Source organism: Tamandua tetradactyla, chromosome 2 (genome assembly GCF_023851605.1).
Source record: "Tamandua tetradactyla isolate mTamTet1 chromosome 2, mTamTet1.pri, whole genome shotgun sequence".
Lineage (NCBI taxonomy): Eukaryota > Metazoa > Chordata > Mammalia > Pilosa > Myrmecophagidae > Tamandua > Tamandua tetradactyla.
Genome location: NC_135328.1, coordinates 204706571 through 204730439, shown reverse-complemented (window position 1 = coordinate 204730439; position 23869 = coordinate 204706571). Strand labels below are relative to the sequence as shown.

The 23869-nt window shown below is 35.5% G+C and overlaps 1 protein-coding gene across 3 annotated transcripts in view; it reads right to left on the bottom strand.

Moving 5' to 3' along the window:
- USP48 (ubiquitin specific peptidase 48) overlaps window positions 1–23869 on the bottom strand; it is a 91930-nt gene that overhangs the window by 17902 nt on the left and 50159 nt on the right. For all 3 annotated transcript variants that reach the window (XM_077150937.1, XM_077150936.1, XM_077150938.1), the window contains exons 14-21: window positions 21947–22077; window positions 18103–18174; window positions 12324–12448; window positions 12044–12166; window positions 11695–11756; window positions 11309–11419; window positions 1169–1299; window positions 733–839 (exon numbers count right to left, since the gene is read on the bottom strand). In XM_077150937.1, the coding sequence (XP_077007052.1) occupies window positions 733–839; window positions 1169–1299; window positions 11309–11419; window positions 11695–11756; window positions 12044–12166; window positions 12324–12448; window positions 18103–18174; window positions 21947–22077 (862 nt within the window). The remainder of the gene's footprint in view (window positions 1–732; window positions 840–1168; window positions 1300–11308; window positions 11420–11694; window positions 11757–12043; window positions 12167–12323; window positions 12449–18102; window positions 18175–21946; window positions 22078–23869) is intronic.

The window sequence follows — 23869 nt, the reverse complement described above, 5'->3', positions numbered from 1 at the left end:
ATTTAAATGAGCTAAAATTAAAAATGCAGTTCCTCAATCACTCTAGCACATTCTGAGTGCTTTGGAGCCACAAGCGGAGAGTGGCTACCATCATTCAGAGCACAGACAGAGAATATTTCCATTATCAAAGAAAGTTCTACAGACAGGGCTACTCTAGACACACTGATTGTCACTCCACTGTTTAAACACATTCACCTTGTCTGTGTGGCCTTTGTTCCCTTTGCCCAGAATATTCTTCCCCAACCCTTCACAAGGCTGGATCCCAGACAGTCAACGCTCAGATAAAACAATTCCTCCTCCAATTCTCCCTATCTAATGCCACAGCTTCCACCTCCATCCATCTCTCTCCCCACTTAATTTCTTTCAAAACACTCATTCCTGTATGAAATAATCTTGTGAATGCAATGGTTTTATTCTTGGTTTTCCTCACAAGGTGCACATATCTGTAAGAGCAGGTACCTTGTCTCTCTCTCCTTCATTGTATCCCCCGTACCAAGATCCTATTCCTGGTGCCAAGATGACATTCATTCAATAAATATTTGCTTATCCAAATGATAACTGACTAAATCCATATATAATCACCTAAACTACCCATTTCCAATTCTTGTCCAATCTCAATTCTGATGCCAAATAGTTCTAAGGAACAACAATGTGGTCCTCAGCGAAAATTCAATAGCAAGTCAAAAGGCAAACTTGGTCATTACTAGTCATGGCCACAAGAGGGATCAGTACCTTCTTATTATCCACAACTTTATGTACATAGATGGTGGCTTGAGTGTATTCACGCAGATCTCTCTGCTGCTGACACAATAAACCTTCTCTGCATTCTGGACAGAGTTCTAAAAGAAGTAAGATACAAGTAGTTGAGGAATTACTGCCAGAGAACCAAAGATCTAAAAACTTGCATCAAAGTCATGTGAGTAATCATTAAAATGTTAGTTGTATTTTCAATCAATTGCTGTGCTCTGTTGTATGCAAATTGAGAATCCACTTACTGACAACAAATAAACATAGAAACAGTGAGATGAATATATTGGATAGTTTCTGTCAGGGGAATATTACTTTGGACTGCCCCATGATCTTTAATTTTAAGCAGAGAATATATTTCATGTATCCTTCTTCCCCCTGAATGGTAACTATAAAAACCAAGAATAATAGGAAAACTTACTAGGCTCAGAAGTATACTGTGTTTCTGAAGGGTCTGCATCTCCTACTTCAGTTTTTGTGATTTTAATTACATGATCCACAACAAACAGCTTTTGTATCATTTGCCACTCACTGGGCCATATGAGAGCTATACTGTGCAAAAAAACACAACATGCCTTAAGACACATGGAAATTAAGAAACAAACATTATCCAATAGTCTCCTAAATCAAAATCATCAACACCAACATTTAATGCAAAGGAATTAGAGGAAAAAAACACATCATCAATGAGAAATAGTTTCTTCATATGCTAGAATGCTACAACTGCACTGAAATTAATTGGATGAGAGTTACATGATTCAAATGGCTAATTCTCAAAAACATAACTTGAGTAAAATAAGTAAGTATGGATAAATACAGTATGATGTCACATATGAAATCTCAAATATACAAAGCATCACAATGTGTATGTATTGTTTTATAAAATAATACTTTCTAGGATAACCTTCAAATTCAGAATAGTGGGTACTTTGAGAGGTTCAGAAAGAGGAAGAAAGGGTGGAATGGAAGGGAGGATCAGTACTGAGGGGCTTACACAATTAAATTTGAACTGTCTCAATTTTTAAGCTGGATGGCGGTATACATTCGTTCTATTGTTACAGACACTTTTCTGGATGTTTGGCGTTTACCACAATAACAACGACAAAACCAACACAAATAGGAGATAAAAAGGGTGGGAGGAGAACCTAGAAGAAATCTGAACTCCCTTAATTGATGATAAAGTATTAATATGGAAATAATAAACTTCCTAACTCTATCTCAGCCTCAAGGTAATTTTTATTTATGTGCTTCAATTTTCTTTTCGTGGTTTATCGGCAATGTCAGAGGCAGTTATCTTCTCTTACAGTTATTTAAAAATTACTTTAAAAGATAAAATGGTGACTTCCAGACAACAAAGACAGTGGCTTACAACATATCAGGGTTCCATTCTCCCAAAGAATTTTTGAACAACTAGCAAAAAGTAGCAGAGCCATCCTTCTCACAACTCCCCCCAAAATAGACAGGGTAGTTGTAACTGGTGAATGACAAGTCAGGAAAATGCAATATAAAACCAGAAGGAAAAGTTTCTGGAGCCCTCCCTGGTTAATATGGAGTCAGCCTGTTCCAGAGGGACAGAGTAATACCTGTGTGCATATGGAGTACCTGTAGATCACTGCCAGTCTACTGGAAGGCAGCCTGAAGAAATGAGTGAAGACATTCATATCCTGCTCGCCCTCCTAAAACTTGCCACGGAAGCAAAAGCAGGTTGTGGAAAGGTATAGCAGTGTAAGAAACAAGTGAACTGAAACAAAGGATTACCAACTTAAAGACATGTAATAGAGCACATGCAGGGGCTGGGAAACCTATTTTATAGAGAACAGAGGGAGCATCTGGATTCTCATAACTGTTCAAACATGAACACAAATCACCTTGGGCTGATCTTTTTGGTAGGACTAATCTTTGAAGAAGAACACGAGCCAATAGAACCATTTTGCAAAGACTGTGAAAGTTTTTTCTGCATTTGTTTCTTTCTTTGTTTTTGTTAGCTCCTGGCACTCAAGGACATCTCTGTCATATTGCAAGGTGGATACAAACTCAAGTAACAGTTCGGGTACTAAACCTCAGAGTTAAAACATTAAAATGTAAAATGTACAACAAAAGAATACAAGACAAACACAGAAACAAGAAATGATAGCTCATCCCAGGAACAATATAAAACTAGGAAACTATCAACCAAGAAAACCAGACTTTGGACATACCAGACAAAGACTTTTAAAAAATGATTTTCGATATGCTTAAATAAAGGAAAACATGGAAAGAGAACTAAAGGATAACAGGAAAACGATGGAATGAACAATATGAGATCCACAAAAAAGAGAAAGCAATTTTTTTTTTTTCACAAAGCATGTTTAATAAGATTACTGTTCTTTGGCTTGGGCCATTTGCCAATTTGTCTTTTGGCTCACAAACATCAACCAAAATGTAAATGCAAATTAAGACTTTTTCAACCATCTGATTTTTCAACCAGAAGCAACTAATTCGGGGAAAGAACCTATTATTCCACATGGGAACAAGAAAGAAGTGGTTTCCATGTCTATAGGCCATTGTGGGGGTTATTCAGAAATGGCACATAAGGGGATGCTTCTCTAGGTTCCTTCCTATGATATTCAATAGACCTAGGATCTAATTACTTGATTTGTGAAAACTGTTTTCTTAAAATTGGAATTCTTTTTTAAGGCTGGTAATGGAGGGGCAGAACCAATATCCGTGATATTACAAAGGATTATTCTTGATTGAATAATATTTTAGGGTGCAAGTTTCTAATTAAAGAGAAAACTAAATTATTTAAGTCATGTACTAGTAAGTGGTATTATCAATAGCACATTCTTATGCTATTTTATGAGTTTAGAAGAACTAGAAAAAAGGTATTTCCAAGATCACTTTTCTAAATTATTTCTCATTTAAGATAACTGTTATATATGCCCTAAGCCAATAAATTAGCCAGAATTGCCATGTATGTTTGCAAATAGAAAGCAATTTTTAAATGAAACCAAATAGGAATACTGGAATCGAAGACCACAAAAACTGAAATTAAAAATTCTCTATGATTAAAAATGGCAAAAGAATAAGTGAACTACAATATAAGACAACCGAAATGATTTAGGCTGAGGAACAGAAAAACAAAAGAAAGACAGAAAATGAACAGCCACAAGACCAGTGGGACACTGTCAAGTATGCCGATATATTCATCATAGGATTCCCAGAAGGAGGAGAAAGGGGCAGAAGGATAGTCCAAGAAGTAGGGGCAGAAAACATCCCAAATTTAATGAAACACATGAATATATACATTCAAGAAGACCAACAAACCCCAAACATGATACACTCAAAACAGAATCACACCCAGGCACAATGTAATCAAACTATTACATGCCAAAGACAAGGAGAGAGTTCTGAAAGCTGCAAGAGAAAAGCAATTTGTTTTGTATAAGGGAGTCCCAACTGTGTTGATTTCTCGTCATAAAACCATGGGGGCTAGAAAGAAGTAGAATGACATTCTTAAAGTGTTGTGAAAAAATTGCCAACCAAGCAATTTATATCTGGTAAGACCGTCATTCAAAAATGAAGAGGGTTCAGATGGTTTCTATGGTGTGTGAATATAGCTCAACAAAATTGCATTTAAAAAAAAATGAAGGGGAGATTAAGATGATATTTCCAGATAGTAAAAACAGAGGGGGTGTGGTAGTTAGATTCAGTTGTCAACTTGGCCAGGAGAAGGTGCCTAGATCTATTGCTGTGGACATGAGCCAATGGCATGTGAAGCTCATCTGTTGCTCATTACATCTGCAGTCAGTTAGGAGGTGTGCCTGCTGTAATGAATGATGTTTAATTTAATCAGCTGGTGCTTAGAGAGCTCAACTTAGCACAGCCCAAGAGGCTCAGCATACCTCATCTCAGCACGCACAGCTCAGGCCAGGCCTTTGGAGATGCAGAAAGAAATCACCCCAGGGAAAGATGTTGGAACCCAGAGGCCTGGAGAGAAGGCCAGCAGAGACCATCCTGTGCCTTCCCACATAAAAAAGAACCTCAGTTAAAAGTTAGCTGCCTTTCCTCTGAAGAGCTATCGAAATAAATCCCCTTTTATAAAAGCCAACCCATCTTTGGTGTATTGCATTCCAGCAGCTAGCAAACTAGAACGGGGGTTCATCACCACTAGAACTGCCCTATGAGCAATGCTAAACTCTAGACAGTGGATCAAAAAACAGAAATAAAGACCTCTAGTAAGGTAACCATACGGGTAATTATAAATGCCAGTACTTTCATATTGTATCTTTGGGTATGAAATTACTATTTTTACTTCTTACAGTTTCTAAAATGTAAATGCTTAAAAAGAAGTCTGAAGTTTTGAACATACAATGTATAAACATAGCGTATTAGTTAGGGTTCTCTAGAGAAACAGAATCAACAGGGAACACTTGCAAATATAAAATTTATAAAAGTGTCTCACGTGACCACAGGAATGCAGAGTCCAAAATCCACAGGGCAGGCTGCGAAGCCGACGACTCCGATGGATGGCCTGGATGAACTCCACAGGAGAGGCTCACCAGCCAAAGCAGGAATGCACCCTGTCTCCTCTGAGTCCTCCTTAAAAGGCTTCCCATGATTAGATTTAGCATCACTAATTGCAGAAGACACTCCCCTTTGGCTGATTACAAATGGAATCAGCTGTGGATGCAGCTGACGTGCTCATGACCTAATCCTATGAAATATCCTCATTGCAACAGACAGGCCAGCGCTTGCCCAATCAGATAAACAGGTACCACAACTTGGCCAAGTTGACACCTGTCCCTAACCATGACACACAGTCTGTGACAAGTACAACAAAAAGGTGGGGATGGGCAAAATAAAGGTGGGGGCAAAGGGGTGTCGGAACAGTGTTTATTATTTAAGTTGGTATCAAATCAAACGTGATTATCATAGATTTATGATGATAATTTTAAGCACCATGATAACCACAAGGAAAATACGTGCCAGACACCGAAGAAAATGATGGAAAGGACTCAAAACGGCATACTACCAAAAAATCACATAAGTATGAAAATAAGCATTAACAGAATACGTGAGGAACAAAAATGGTATAAGAGTTAAAAAGACCAAATAGCAAAGAGGCAGAAGAAAGTGGACCATTATCAGTAGTGACTTTAATGGATTTATCTCTCTAGTCAAAAGGCAGAGATTGACAGAAATGGATAAAAAAGAAGTACCCAGCTGTATGCTATTTACAAGAGACATCTTAAATTCAAAGACACACAAGTAGGTTGTGAAAGGATGGAAAAAATATTTCATGGAAAAAAGAAAAAGAGAGGTAGGGTAGCTATGCTAATATATGATAAGATAGACTTTAAATCAAAAGCTGTTACAGGGGAGAAGGACATTATACACTGATAAAAGAGACAATTCAACAAGACAATTAATAAAAATATATTCACCTAAGAGGAGGATCCCAAAATATGTGAAGCAAATATTGGCAAATTTGAATGGAGAAACAGATAGTTCTACATTGATAATGGACTTAAGTATACCACATTCAATAATGGATAGAATATTTAGATGCAAGATCAATAAGGAAATAGGAGACTTGAATAATAATCTAAACCAACTAGACCTAACAAACTTATATAGAACATGTCACCCAACAGCAGGAGAATACACACTCTTCTCTAGTGCACATGGATTATTCACCAGGACAAACCATATGCTAAGTCACAAAACAAGCCTCAACAAATTTTAAAAAACTATTAAAATCATACACTGTATCTTCCCCAGTTGCGGTGGATGATGCTAGGTCAATAACAAAGGGGAAATAGAAAATTCACAAATACGTGGAAATTATATAATGCACTCAACTAATCAGTCAAAACAGAAATCACAATGGAAATAAGGAAATATCTTGAGGTGAATGAAAATAAAAAACAGCGTTCCAAGATTTATGGGATATACGAAAGGCAGTGTTCTGAATGTTTACAATAAAAAAGAAGAAAAGCCTAAAACCAACTGTAACCTCAAAACTGGAGAAACTTTAAAAAGAGGAAACAAAGCTTAAAAGGTAGCAGAAGAATTAGAGCAAAGATAAATAAATAGAGAACAACAACACCACCAAAAACAATAGAGACAATCAAGGAAACCAGAAAACCTGGTTCTTTGAAAAGATCAATAAAATTGATAAATCTCTCGCTAGACTGACAAAGTTAAAAATAAAGAGGATGAAAATAACTAAAATCAGAAAATGAAAAGGGGGGGGCAGGTTCTACCAAACCCACAGAAATAAAAACGATTACAGAGGGATTGTATGGACAACTGTACGCCAACAAATTAGGTAGCTTAGATGAAATGGACAAATTCCTAGAAACACACAAATTACCTACACTGACTCAAGAAGAAATATTGGTCAATAGATCAATAATAATTAGAGATTAAATTGATAATCAAAAACCTCCCAACAAAGAAAACTCGGATCAGATGGCTTCACTGGTGAATTTTACCAAACATTCCAAGAAGAATTAATACCAATACAGCTCAAACTCTTACAAAAACAGCAAAGAGGAAGGAACTCTTACTAACTCATTCTGAGGTCAGCATCACGATACCAAAACCAGATAAAGATATCAAATGAAAAGAAAATTACAGACAAATATTCCTTACGGATACAGATGCAACCAACCTCCCACACACAAAATCCTAGCAAACTGACCCCAACAGCACATTAAAAGCATTTTACACTGCTGCTTTCACCTTGGAACAGCACGAAGGATACTAAGGAATGACGAGAGAGACAGACGGGATGAGAGGTCTGAAGATCAGTGACAACAGACAACTTTATTCTTAACTAGTTTCTGCTTATATACTGCAGGGTTCACGTGACTAAGAGCATGCATGCACTTGGCGAGAAAACATGGTGCTTACTTAAGACAACTGCAGAGAACCTGGGGCTAAGACAAAACAAACATTCTCTCTCTCCCAGATTGTTCTCCATTAAGCAAATAACAATCTCCACAGATTATTACTGCTGCCACTCTGATACCAGCTATTCTCAACAAATTCCGCAGGTCTTGTTTTAACCCTTGCTCCTACATTACACCATGATCAAGTGGGATTTATTTTATCCCAGAGTCAACATAAGAAAGTCAATTAATGCCATACACATCAATAATACAAAGGGGAAAACACACATAATTGTCTGAACCGACAAAGAAAAGGTAATTTGACAAAATCCATTTTTAATCTTTTTGATAAAAATACTCAGAAACACCCCCAAGAGAGCCTCTTTTGTTGCTCAGATGTGGCCTCTCTCTCCAGCCAATATGATGAGTAGTCTCACCACCCTCCCCCTCTCTGCGTGGGACATGACTCCCAGGGGTGTGGACCTTCCTGGCAATGTGGGACAAAGATCCTGGAATGAGCTGAGACTCAGCATCAAAGGACTGAGAAAAACCCTAGAATGAGCTGAGAATTAACATCAAGAGACTGAGAGAACCTTCTTGATCAAAAGGGGAAGAGTGAAATGAGACTATTTCAATGGCTGAGAGATTCCAAACAGAGTCGAGAGGTTAACCTGGAGGTTATTCTTATGTATTAAGTAGATATCACCTTGTTGTTCAAGATGTAGCAGAGAGGCTGGAGGGAACTGCCTGAAAATGTAGAGCTGTGTTCCAATAGCTATGTTTCTTGATGATGATAGAACAATGATATAGCTTTCACAATGAGACTCTGTGAATGTGAAAACCTTATGTCTGATGCTCCTTTTAGCTACTATATCAACAGAAGAGTAAAACATATGGAATAAAAATAAATAATAGGGGGAACAAATGTTAAAATAAATTCAGTTTGAAATAGTGGTAAATGAAAGCGAGGGGTAAGGGGTATGGTACGTATAGTTTTTTTTCTCTATTATCATTTTATTTCTTTTTCTGTTGTCTTTTTATTTCTTTTTCTAAATTGATGCAAATGTACCAAGAAATGATGAATATGCAACTATGTGATGATATTAAGAATTACTGATTATATATGTAGAATGGAATGATTTCTAAATGTTTTGTTTGTTAATTTTTTTTAATTAATAAAAAAAGTAAAAAAAAAAACTCAGAAAATTAGGAACAGAAGGAAACTTTCTTAATATGATAAAAATCCATATATGAAAAGCCTAATGCTAACATCATACTTATTGGTGAAAGACAAAGTTTTCCCTCTAAGGTCAGGAACAAGAGGAGGATGCCCATCATCACCACTCTTGTACAATACTGTATTGGAATTTCTAGCCAGAACAATTAGGCAAGAAAAAGAAATGAAACACATTCAAATAGGAAATGAAAAAGCAAAAATGTTTCCTATCTGCAGCAGAAATAACTATATATAGAAAATCCTGAAAAAGCCACAACAAAGCTACTAGAGCTAATAAGCGAATTCAGCAAAATGGTGGGGGTACAAGATAAACATGCAAAAACCAGTAGTGTTTCTGTACACTATTAATGAACTGAAGAGGAAATCAAGAAAGTAATGCCATTTACTATAGCAATTAAAATAATCAAATATCTAGGAGTATATTTAACTAAAGACATAAAGGACTCATACACAGAAAACTATGAAACATTGCTGAAAAAACTGAAAGCCCTAAATAAATGGAAAGACACTCCATGTTCATGGATAGGAAAACCAAATATTCTTGAAATGTCAATTCTACCCAAAGCAATTTACAGATTCAATACAGACCCAAGCAAAATTCCAACGGCCTACTTTGCAGAAATGGAGACCAATCTGTGAATTTATATGGGAGAGCAAGGGACCCCAATAACCAAATCCATCTGGTAAAAGAACAAAGTGGGAGGACTCACATTCTGACTTTTAAAAGTTATTACAAAGCTGTAACAAGCAAAACAGCATGGTATAGGCCACATGACAGATGTATAGACCAATGCAATAGAACTGAGAGTTCAGAAATAAATCTTCACCTCTGCGGCCAATTGACTTTTGACAAAGGTGCCAAGTCCATTCAATGGGGAAAGAACAGTTTCCTCAACAAATGGTGCTGGGAAAACTGGATTTCCATATGAAAGAGAATGAAGATGGACCCCTACCACATTCCCTATACGTAAATTTAATCAAAATGGCTCAAAGTTAAATATAAGAACCAAAACTCTAACACTCCTAAAAGAAAACATAGGGAAAGCATCTTCAGGACCTCGTATTAGGCAATGCTTTCTTAGACTTTACACCAAAAGCACAAACAATAAAAGAGAAAAGTAGATAAATGGGACTTCCTCAAAATTAAAAACCTTTGTACATCAAAGGACCATATAATGAAAATAAAAAGACAACCTACAGAATGGGAAAAATACTTGGTAACCACATATATGATAAAGGTTCCATATTCCGAACATATAAAGAAATCCTACAACTACAACAAAAAGATAAACAACCAAGTCAAAAATGGACAAAAGACTTACGTAGATATTTCTCCGAATGACATAAAAATGGACAATACAGCACACAAAAAGATGCTCCACATCATTAGCCATTAGGTAAACCAAATCAAAACCACAATGAGATACCACTGCACACCCACTAAGTTGGCCATTATTAAAAAAAAAAGAAAAGAAAACAGAAAATAACAAGTGTTGGCTGGAATGTAAAATGGTGCAGGTGCAGTGGCAAACAGTTCAGCGGTTCCTCAGGAAATTATCCTATAACCTGGCAATCCCAAAGAATTGAAAGGAGAAATGGGTATTTGCACAATAATGTTCATAGCAGTATTTTTCACAGTTGCCAAAAGATGGAAGCAACCAAAGTGTCCATCAACAGATGAATGAATAAAATAGAGTGCTATTCAGCTATAAAAAGGAATGAAAAGTTGATAAATTAAACAACATGATAAACCTTGAAGACATCATGGTGAGTGAAATAAGCCAGATACAAAAGGACAAATATTTTATGATCTCACTTATATGAAATAATTAAAAAATGCAAATTCATAGTCAGAAACTAGAATATAGGTTATCAAGAAGGTCCAGGGAGAGTAGGGAATGGGGAGCTAAAAAAAAGAAAAAATTAAAACAATAAGATGGCAACATCAGAGGCAAATTTCATAGATGAGCTCTTCTGGAGATATATAAGGAATGAAACCAATTTTTATTTTAAGATCCTTGGATTCCAGATGACCAGCTCAGTGATTTTGCTTTAGCAACATTTTGTCTTCCTCTTGCTTTATTTTCTGAAGTCTGGCGGCTGCAGAAGAAACACGCTACTACCAAAATGGTATTGATTATGTGATTCCAGAAAAGAGGTCTACCTAGAGATACTGTAATGGATACGAGCAGTTTAGAAAGAGAAAGCAGAGCTCTGCTTCCTGGAGGGAGAAGGAAGAAGCATAAAGAGCAAGGCAGCTTTCGGCAATTTTTCTTTTTTTGAAGGACAAGCGCTCATTGTAGTATACATACAAAGGGGGAAAAAAAAACAATTCAGCAAAGGACTGGATTTCTTAAAACAGACTAAGTCAGATGAAAGATTTCCTAAACACACTTCATCAATCATTAGAAACAGAAAATCACATGAAGAGAATGAATCAACTCACAGTTTAGAATCTTCTTTGGTCATGGAAGCAAATGTAAACATGAGTCCCCCATGGGGACAGAGAAGAGCGCTGTTTCCAACCGATGACACAGGACTACATCTGGTAGGCTTTCTACTCAAATAAGACAAGGGGCATAAATATACCTCACTATAACACAACTAAACCGAATATTTTTAAGTTAATTATTTTAAAATTAGAGATGTATTTTAAAGGTTATTGGTAATTAAATGTTTCTTAGGACAATTAATAGAACAATAGAAAAGACAGTTTTCAGCATATGCTAGCAAAAGTAATCATGACAGGAACCACTAACAGAATCCATTTATTTTTATAAAAAATACTAGAGCCAATAACAAAAGAGAAAACTGAAAATTTATGGTTTCTACCTAACAAACTTTCGCCATTCTTCTATGAAGAACTGTGACACAATGTAGAGGACATCCGTATCCTAGAACATAAAAATCACATGAGAGTATCCATTAATTTATTGTACTCCTGAAAATTCCTTATGGTAAATGCTTTTCACATACTGTGGTTTTCATTTTTCAAGATTTATAAAGTGGAAATATAGTTCCCTTTAAGGAAATAGCAAACTAGAGTAAATTCCCCTAATTAGATAACTAAACAGAGGAGAGTTAGAGAAGCTTTGGATTGTTCTCAAATAGATCATAAGCAATTTGGCAAAGGCCTTAAAAAAGGTAAAAAGGATTCGCTCCTTTATAGGAACTATTATACCTCTGGCCAGTTACTGAGACATGGTCTGTTTTTGTCCTGGAACAAATTCGGGAGAGAAGTCTTCTGCTCATTTGCAATCATCTTATGTAAGGCTTCATTTTCTTCCCCTTCTCTTTCTAAAATCTGAAAGAGAATGAAGCATATCAACCATCTCCTACTGACAGTAAAAGACTTGTCTCCTCCCCACACCCCCACTAAAAGTACAATGTTAATACTCCTGGGAGGTTAAACCAGGGAGGTAGCATGCAATTTACATAGATGTCAGCAGAGAGTTCAGTACCTTGCACTGTGAACAGCATTCTTTGTAACTTGGAAACTCAGGAGCCTTTGGAAAGTACTGTTGCAACTTGCTCCAAGCCTCTTTAGAAATCAGTCTTCTTTCATTTTCCGATATGCATAACTCCCCTGAGTTAAAAAAACAACAACATTTGGACCCCAAAAGCTAATGAGTCAATATATAGCCCCCAAAATTCTATTTTCTACTTCTTAAGAAAGCTAAGAAAAGTCAATAGGTATTCTTTTCTAAAGTTTTATATTTCTATCTCTTTCCTTTAAAAAAATCTCAAAAAATTAAATTTCGTGATTCTAAAAGAGCTACCCACTAACCACAATTTTGTGCCCTTAAGTTAGGTCTGTGGTTAAAAAACCAGGAGGTAAAGCAATTGCACAAATCTAGAACCATGAATTTTCTTTTTTCTTCCTGCGATGAATGAAGCAGTAAAAAGGGGGGTTTTTAGGGATCCTGTGACCTCTATGCCTATCAAGTTGTTAGCCTAAAAGGGTTTCATCTTCTCCCACACTCAACTGTCCTAATTTCTTGCATACTTTATTTTCATCCATTTGATTCTTTCCTGAAATAATTCTGAACTGAAATGGTATTTTTAAGGTTGTGTCCAACTCTCACAGGCTCATTCTCTGGTTATCAACTCGGACTTAAATTAATAAAGCAATCTAGTGTTCAATCTGAAAACCAACTCCAGTTAAATTCTGATTTGTTTGCTACTACTACTGCACCACTACTCCAATACCCTTGGATCTTCAAAATTCCCAGGGGAACAAGAAAGATACTAGTCACCACCACCCTTCTATCTTCTCAGAAGATTACAGGAAGATTCAGATCATAGCAAGCTGCTATCCCAGCATACCTACATCTAGCTTTGGGTCCCTTCTTTTCACTTGACCCCTCACTCCATTTGATAAATTAACGAATTACACTTTAACTACCTATGGGTCATTACCTATAAAACCGTCTTTAAGTTTCCAAAGCTATACATTTGTTTCTGGCAAAGTGTTTCCAGATTATTGAGCGTAAGAAAGCCAGGGGCTGTCTAAATATAATACCATCATTCCACGCCTTAGGTGTTTTACATAGTAAATAAACTGAGAATTAAAGTGATTAAATAACATGCTCAGGGCTACCTCAGCTACTTAATAACAAAGCTGCAATACAAACCCAAGGTCTGTCTTAAAAAAACCCTACAATTTCTAATACTTCAAAACCACCTTTTTACTTTCTAGCTGTCAATCTTTTGAGATTTTGAAAAATCCCCAAAAGATTACTTTGCTTTAATAAACTTATTACCACAGAAACTAGGTCATAATGTAAAAATTTACTTTCTTTCTGAGCAAGTTGTTAAACTTTCACTGAGGCTATAAAAACGGTACTCCAAAATGCCTATTCTCAGACACAATTAGGGAATTTATTTAAAAAGAAAAGGTTAATTGGATTAACAAACCCTAATTTTTTGCATCCTTGTAGTAAATACAATGCAGCCATAAAAAAAAAAAAAAAAAAATTAAGGCAGCTCTCCATGACCTGATTTAGAAAGAACTCTAATGTAATTATAATTTTAAAGTCGTTTCTTTCAAAAAAAAAAAAATTTCTCCCTGTGTGTATGATTCCATCTAATTCAAAAAAAGAGGAGAAGACAAAATACAAACACACACACATTTTTAATATGTAAATCTGAAGGATTCCAGAGAAACTAGATGCAATGACTTGTTTTCATGTGCGAGGTTCTTTTACTTAGTAACTAGAGTTAATGTTGAATGCATATTATTTATATGATTGGAACAACCCTAATATCTTTCTGAAATCAGAAAACTATTATAGTAAGTCATTTTATATCAGTCTAATTGGTAATAAATACAAAGTTTCCAATCAACTTCTTAGCCTTGTTTCTAAATTTATTTTCATATCATTTTAATAACTATACCATGACTTAATATATTTGAATATTGTCTATGATTTCACGATAATTAACTTTTACCTTGTGACACATGAATTTTTAGAAAAGACTTGACCCTGCAACAAATAGCATTGTTTCTTAAATTTGAAAAGAGGAAGCCAGTTAACTAAATTCACCCGGTGAGTAATAGATCCCAATATAAGATATGTCATGAGAGACTTAATTCACCAAATATAATTGGATAATCTAATACTCAAAGATTCTTCTGGGAAAACAGAAACCTAGTTAAAAACGAGTTTAGATTCTGGATAAATACTCCCGAAATCCAGTTCAAACTACAATAATTTGGACCACTGAACAAAGGACTTGTAAACAAAACAAAACAACAAAAAAATGCCCTATTAAGCAAGCCAGGTATAATAAACAAGTCAGGAATATAAATGAACTGGAAAAGAAGATTTGGTAGATATATTATCTGCAAATAAATGTTGAACTCTGTGATATCTGTTGTATTAGAAATTCCTCTAATGGAATATAGCCCAGTGATTAATTCATATAATATCTGTGACACTATAATACATATAAAATATATAGGGATTTTGTTATAGAAATATGAAAATTGGAAACAAGGATTCCCAGATGAAAATGGTGTTTTAAACCTGAATTTACTTTCAGTGCCTTCCGAAACACCATTAAATCCCAGTAAAGGAATTTATTTCAGACATAAGGCTGGATAAAAAGAATAAAGCAGGAACAACAGCAACAAAATATTATTAGTTTGAAAGCAGATTAATGAGACACAAGAAAACTAAATTCTCAGCTGGCAAAAGTCAAGAAGTAACTATATTTACTGTACAGCAGAACCACCTCCATATATCTAGGAACTGCTGGCACACAGAACTTCAAGGGTTGGTGAAGGTGTGGTTAAAAAACAGAATACATTAAAAAAAAAAAAAAGGTGGGGTAGAGGACACTAATGCAATTGTGTAACTTTCTGCATTTTTGCATGATTTTTTCTATAAACCTACAATCACTCTTATATATATATATAAAAGTCTATTTAAGAGGTAGATCTCAGTCCCCTCTTTTACATCCTACAGATAATCATTCCCGCTACCCATAAAAGATTATGAGCTAACTCCCTGATGAAAATCTAAAAAAAAAGAAAAAGAAAAAGCCTCTGTACTGGGAGACACCAAAACAGAAATGAATGAGGTAATGAGCTGAAATAAAGATAAGTATTTCCATACTGAATGCAGAGGCTCCCAAGCTCTCTTCTCTCTACAACCTCAAAACACTGACAGCCAATTTGCATTTTCCAGGCAGGAAACTGGAAGATGCTTATGGGAAAAATCTGAGCAGCCCACGAGCAAAGATATTGACATTGGGAACTCCCTGATACAGCTAGAGCACCCTAATAGTGAAGCTCGGAGTCAACAAGCATGACCAACATGCACAGGGCCTCCACAGAGTGCCTAGCACAATAAGATAAAGGGTCTATGCCAAGGCAGATTACTGTGAAATTTTGCAACACTGGGGAAAAAGATCCTACAAAGCTTGCAGAAAAGGAAGGGAAAAAATGGCTTTGGACAGTTGAATAGTATGCTGAAAGCTGGAGCAAGTCCTTCAAATGTTTGAAGAAAAGTAATTTCCAATAGACATATATATACATAGGAAAAACTATCAATCAAGTGTGAGAACCTTGGCCAAACGACTTTCACCTCTCTATGCCTCAGTTTACTTACTTAAAATGAAGTTACTTTACTTAAAATGGAGGTGATACTAATACTGGTCTCACTGAGTTGTATAAATCAAATGAGTCAATACCTATAAACTTAAGACAACTACCAGGTACATAATATGTATTCAACAAATGCCTGCTATCATATAAGAACTATAATACTAAGTACTAGCAATTACCAACAAATTGATATATATAACCACCACCACCATCACAAGATACAGATTTTAATATAAACTTGGTAAGTGAACTGGGACTTGGTAATACAACTTGGTAAGAGAACTTCTAAGTAAGGACAAATATCCTGCATCTGGAAAGTCTGATACTGCTGGCATGGTAGACTGACAGAGGGTGTACACAAAAACAAAAGTAGAGAACTATCACCTTTTAAACACTAGACAACAAAAAATGGCATGGAAGTGCCACCAAGTTGCAGATTAATCTAAAAGTCTAATAAATAGCTCTTATGTACAATTTCTGATCAACTGAAGAATGCAGTCTGAATCCTGAAATCACATTTAGCTCTGTCATGCTTTCCAGTCAAACCTGTCAATACAGAAATGAGAAGATAAGACAAGCGGTAAGCAGGTAGAGCAAATGTAAGTAAGGTAAAGAAAAAGATGACAACCTGAGTCTTGGCACTGTTTCAACCAGTTTGGCAGTACCAAACAAGAAATCTGGTATTTTGTTGTGGATTCCTCAATTCTCAAAATGGAGGCACTTAAGTGTGCACATCTATGTTATAAAATAAAAGAGTTGATATGAAAGCATCATTAAAGAAACCTTTGGCTCCTCATTCCATTTTTTCCCTATTAATTTACTTTTGCTATCCACCCCCCAAGAGGTCATATCTTCACACTGTGCAGAATATAAGATCAGAATATAAGTACTACTCAAATGACAACTATTACGATCATTGTTGCAACGTCCCCTTGATATAAAAATGCTACTGATCACAGGGGGTACGAGACATGAACCAATGAAATTAAAACTGAATTTAAGAGTTTATTAGGACCAGTAAGAATTATAAGCATTAGCGATATAAACAGTACACATGATAAGACATATACAGATATAGGTTAACAGTATCAGCTTTTGGTATTCCAGCCTCTGTGGGTCCAATTTTTTTCACACTGGGTTAAAAAAGGAAGGGAGAGCTTTGCACAGGGAAAGCTATGAGAAGTAGATGCTGGCTTGACTCAGAGTTTTATTAGAATTTAAAAATCATCTCTTATACAATCAGTCCCTGAGATGATTATCTTACAAAAACTACCCATTGGAAGTGAGCACTCATTGAGATCAAGTTTAAAAACACCTAAATCAATCAACAGAATTAAATAAGGATTGAAATTTATTAAGAGAACCTAATATATAATAATTATTCAATAAGTGTCCAAGAAACTAAACCACAAATAGCCCTAATAATACCAAGAAATTTACAAACCCTATTCTCAAAATGTCCAAATTAGATAAAGATAAATCATCATAGGGTATATAATCGAAATTCTTCCCCTCAAACCCAGAATGCCCCTCAATTTCATATGTGGTAAAAAGTTTCTTCTTCTCTGATTATCTCTAAAAATCAGGAAATTCTCTTTTTTTCATCACATAGTTGTATATTCATCATCATGATAATTTCTTAGAACATTTGCATCAATTCAGAAAAAGAAATAAAAAGAAAACAGAAAAAAGTTCATACATACCATACCCCTTACCCCTCCCTTTCACTGATCACTAGCATTTCAATCTACTAAATTTATTTTAACATTTGTTCCCCCTATTATTTATTTATTTTTAATCCATATGCTTTACTCGTCTGTCGATAAGTTAGATAAAAGGAGCATCAGACACAAGGTTGGGAAATTCTCTTTGGATTAAAAAAATTTTTTTTTTGCAAGATGAGCAAAAAAGTACTTGACATTGGCATGAAAGCAGGGAATAGAAACAACAAGATGAAAAGGGTAAAAGATCAGAAACATTACAGAACACGTAGAGTTTCATAAAACCAGTTACTCCATCATACCTGCCCCACTAAGGCCTAGTTCCAAGAGAAAGCTCAAAATGTTTAGCAAAATATTTGTGATATGCGAGAGTCAGAATAGTGACAGAAGATTTATGTTTCTGCTTACCATGTGGACACAGAATGTCTTCATTAAAATTTAATTCCTCCTCCTCTTCTTTTCTTTCTTCCTTTGATTCATCTGATCAAAAGAAATACAGAAAATGATTGCTTTGGCTGTGGTATTTAAAAGTTGAGAATAGCAGAGGTACTACTCTGCACAATTTTGAACAAATAAAGCTTTAACAACATTCTGAAAGTCAAAACCGAGTGATTCTTATACAGTTCCTTAAAAGGGGGAAAAAAAATCTCATGCGAGTTTTACCTTTAAAAAATTCAGGTTATGCAAGAAAATGTGATTCTTTCCAATTCAAAAAATAATTTACATAGCCTTCCATTAATTCTAGTCAGGGATTCTGAATACTGTGTCACAAACTAAGTTACTCAGCTATATGTCATGTCACTTCACCTACCTACTCTTTAAGGGGTTGAAGAAAAAGCTTCAGAGGCTAATAAGGACTTAACCTTTAATGTCAAACATACATAGTAAGAACTTTGCTTTTCCTGTTGACATTTCTCTTCCAGTATCTTCTTGTCCTACATGCTGACACTGTGTTACTGTAAATTTGTAGGTATGTATATATCAGGAAAATAGATTTAAAAAGTCTTGAATATCAGGAGATTAGAACAGTCCAAGGGTTTCCCAGGTCAATTATGCATACAATAAATTTTTAATGCACTTAAAATATATACAGAATATTTATTAATCATTAAAAGAAACTGAAGAGAAACGAGCAAAGAAAAGACGTGATCAGATAACTTGCCTTCCTCTTCTCTCTCTCAAACGCACACGAATGCAAGCAGTTTCTCAAATGTGTACAGATGATCAGCCTCAATGATAATTCTGAATAGTGTACCTCAACACTGCTAAGTCATTTTTCATCTATCAGATTGATGAAGACTGACGTGATTATGTTGACAAAAACAAGCAAAAGTGAGCACCTGAATATACTTTCTGGAGGAAACGTACTAATATGCACCGGTACATATAAAACGAGGCAAATAAAATGGGAATACTTTCCTGATCCAACAGTTTCTAAGAATTTAAATATTCTGAAAATAATGCAAAGATGTAGGTATCAGGACACACAAGGATGCTTTGCTGCATCTATGTTTATATAGTAATTGTAAAACACTGAAACAGAATTAGTTAAGTAAATTATAATACACTGATACAATGAAGTGTAGCCATTAAATTAAAAGAACTGTAAATTTTGACAGGGGAAAATGTACAACTGTGCCTATATGAGCTCCATTATAAAAGTCACCATTTGCAGTGATTATAACTGGTGGGAGGGCTTTCAAGTTCTATTTTATATATTTCTATGCTGTTTAAAGCATTTTAATTTTTTGAATGAGGCGGGTAGAACAGAGAACAGTAGTATTCTGAAAGTAACACGAAAAAAATGTCTAAGCTAGGCTAACTTCTAAACACTTTCTATTATGGCATCCAATTTTGCTTAAACTGAAGAATCACTGTTATACAAAGAGGGTTGGAAGAGCAGCAAAGAAAACATAAAATACTGGGTCACACAACATGACTAAATTTAAGGTACATTTTTTAAATGACAAGGCAATAAAATCGGAACTAATATTAAGTTCATGGATTACAACAGCACAACAAAAGCCAAGAGGAAAAAGGCTCTTCAAATTTCAAAATGCTAAAAATCCCAACTGTATCAGCTTAAAACTAAGGGTGGCTTTCTGTTTTATTTTCTCAAATATCCACCCCAGGATGAATCTGGAAGACATGATGTTAAGTGAAATAAGTTAGACACATGGACAAATATTGTAAAATCTCACTAATATGAACTAATTATAATATGTAAACTCACAGATATAAAATCCAAAATACAGGTTACTAGGATATATAATGAGGCTAAAGAATGGTGAGCAATTGCTTAATAACTGCAGAAGTTTCAACTAGGTTGAACTTAAATGTTTGGAAATGGATAGAGGTGATGGTAGCATGTTATTATAACTACAATTAAAAGCACTGAATTGTGGGTGAAATGTGGTGGACAGGGGAGGTTTAGAGCAGGCACGTCACCAGAAGAAAAGCCCATGTTACACATGGGAATGTATAACACAGTGATTCTCATGGTGGACAATAACTGTGATTAAATGTATAAATACAAAAAAGTTCTTTATTCAATGAGAACAAACGTACGACACTATTACGAGGAATTAATAACAGAGGGATATATGGGGGGAAAATGTACTTATTGCAAACTAATGGTAATCTCTTAATACTCTCTCATCAACAGTAACAAATGTACCACACCATACTAGGGGTCAATGGGGGTGTGTGGGGTGGGGGATAAGGGGTATTGGGAGGATGTGGGTTTTCCTTTTTATTTATTTTCTGGAGTAATGAAAATGTTCTAAAATTGATCACAGTGATATGCACAGCTATGCGATGATACCATTAGCTACTGATTGGACATTTTGGATGGTTTGTGCGGTGCATGAATATATCTCTATAAAATTGTATTAAAGGGGGAAAAAAGATCCAGGCAAGAAACACATAAAATAGCTGCTTGAAAACAGAAAATAAATGCAGAGAAAATTAAGACCATCTTTAAAAATAATAAACACATACACGTATGCAAATTTACCTACATTTGGAGATAAGGAAATTAAGTGAATCATGGTAAAGGTTTCATAAAATTTTTAGCTTACAGTGAAATTAAAATTAATTATGTATGTGCTGAACTAGAAACAACCTGAGTCCAAGTATGCTAGGTTTATACAGACAGGAGAATTCCACATGTGAGTTGCTGAGTTGGTCTTATACTTAAACAGCTTAAAATTTTTTTTTTTGTTCTGAGACATTTTTGAAAGACTTTATTTTTTTAAAAAGTTGTCTTTAAAATGTTACCTTTAGGGGAAACTCAACTTCCCCAAGCTGAATTCTTGACACTCATAAGCAGTGTGGACAATCAAAGCTATAGGCTGAGCCCTCAGTCTTGGGGTTTGCTCATATGAAACTTAACTCCACAAAGGATAGGTCAAGCCTACTTAAAATTAGGCCTACGAGTCACCCCCAAGAGAGCCTCTTTTGTTGCTCAGATGTGGCCTCTCTCTCCTAGTCAACACAACAAGCAAATTCACCCCCGCCCACCCTGTCTACATGGGACATGACCCCCAGGGGTGTGGAACTTCCTGGCAATGTGGGACAGAAATCCTAGAATGAGCTGAGACTCAGCATCAAGGGATTGAGAAAAACTTCTCGACCTAAAGGGGGAAGAATGAAATGAGACAAAATAAAGTGTCAATGGCTGAGAGATTCCAAACAGAGTCGAGAGGTTATCCTGGAGGTTACTCTTATGCATTAAATAGATTATCACCTTGTTAGTCAAGGTGTAATGGAGAGGCTGGAGGGAACTGTCTGAAAATGTAGAGCTGTGTTCCAGTAGCCATGTTTCTTGATGATGATTGTATAATGATATAGCTTTCACAATGTGACTGTGATTGTGAAAACCTTGTGTCTGATGCTCCTCTTATCTACCTTATACAGATGATTAAAACATAGGAAATAAAAATAAATAATAGGGGGAACAAATGTTAATATAAATTTAGATTGAAATGCTAGTGATCAATGAAAGGGAGAGGTAAGGGGTATGATATGTATGAATTTTTTTCTGTTGTCTTTTTATTTCTTTTTCTGAATTGACACAAATATTCTAAGAAATGATCTTGATGATGAATATGCAACTATGTGATGATATGATGAATTACTGATTATATATATAGAACGGAATGATCAAAAGTTAAGAATTTTGTGTTTGTTATTTAAAAAAAAATTTAAAAATTAATAATAAAAAAATTACATGCCAAAAAAAAAATGTTACCTTTATTCAAGGTGTTGCCATTCATTTTTCCATTACTTTGGTCTGCATCACCATCTTGATCATCTAGTTGTTCAAGAGCTAGTTGACGCCAACTCCGCAAGGAAGATTTTCCCACCCAAAATCCGTCATTGCTGTGGAACAGAGAGAATGTTAAGTAACATTTCCTAATGTCTTCCCTGTCTTATTTTCTTGAAAATGAGCTACATTCAAAATCAGCTCTTGCACATACAAAATTCTTTTCTTAGTAGAAATACTATTTATTAGTAATACATGTATTAAGCGCTCATGATATGTTAGGTACTATGCTAAAATTTTTACCTGTATATATTTTGTCATCACATTTGAATTTTTTCTTTTTTATGAAAAATAACACAGATACAAAAAAGCAATAAATTTCAAAGAACACTGCAACAAGTACTCATAGAACAGATTTCAGGGTTTAGTATGTGTTACAATTACACAATTTTAGGTTTTTACTTCTAGCTGCTCTAAGATACTGAAGATTGAAGGAAATATCAATATAATGATTCAGCAATCATACTCATTTGTTAAACCTGACCTTCTTTGTATAACTCCATCTTTGATCTTTCTCCCACTCTTTAGGGGTATTTGGGTATGCCCCTTCTAACTTTTTCACGCTGAAAGGGGCTGTCAACAAAATGGGGTAGGAGGATGGAACTAGCTGATGTTCTGGAGAGGCTGGCCACTCTGCACTTCAGGACCTATCTGGTCCTGGGAACCATCTGGAGGTTGTAGGTTTCTAGAAAGTTACTTAGTGCATGGAACTTTTGTAGAATCTTATATAATACCCTAGGTGTTCTTTAGGACTAGCAGGAATGATTTTAGTTGGGGTTTGGCAAGCTATGATAAGCAGTAATGTCAACCGAAGCTTGTGTAAGAGTGACCTCAGGGTAGCTCTCGACTCTATTTTAACTCCCTCAGCTACTAATACCTTATTTGTTACTCTTCTTTTCCCCTTTTTGGTGAGGATGGCATTGTTGATCCCATGGTGCCAGGGCCAGACTCATACTTGGAGTCATCTCCCAAGCCGCCAGGGAGATTTTCACCCCTGGATGTCATATCCTACATACTGGGGAGAGGGCAATGATTTCACTTGCATAATTGTTGTGCGTACAATTTTGCTTTAACCTACGTTCTCATTTTGGCCATTTTCACTCCTAGCTATCCAAGGCATTTTACTTGACTTGCAGGCATTTAATATTTTGTTTCAATCTTCAGTCTTATCCTGCTTCTCCTAAGCCCTCATTTACACTATGCTGATCAAACCAATCAACTGCCCTTTTCTTTTTCACTTGATTACTATTCACAATACAGACAGGTGTGCCTTTAAATATACACACATTTAGAGTACTCAATAGGCCATTTGTGAAATGATCAAAAAATAGTGACTAAATTAATCTTTGGGAAATTGGAGGGTAAATGTTCTCTTCCTATACAATTTAAATTAAACCCAGACATAATAAAATGTTTTTCATTAGCTACCTGATTTTATTGGTTCCTGAGTCCAGAGCTGTTCTATGGATTGGGGGTTTTAAACTCCAAGTACCCTTGGATGTTTCTGACCAGAATGTTTCACTAGGTACCATTTGTTAACACACTTACTTAAGGTCTCTTCAAGAAGGACACCCACAGGCCTGCCAGAAGGTTTCTCCAATGTGAGCATTCTATAATTCCATGCCAGAGCACAGGCTAACACCAAGCTTTGGTTTGGGTAGGTCACAGATTCACATCTCTGCTTTATTCTCTCTAATAGATGGAATATAGTCCAATTCAGGTGTCTTTATCTTTGCCACAGTGGCAATTATTACAACACTGACTTTTGATCTGACTGCCATCCACATTTCATCTGCCTCTTGTTTCTAAAAATTCCAATGACCTCTTTTCTAGAAATAACAAGCTGCT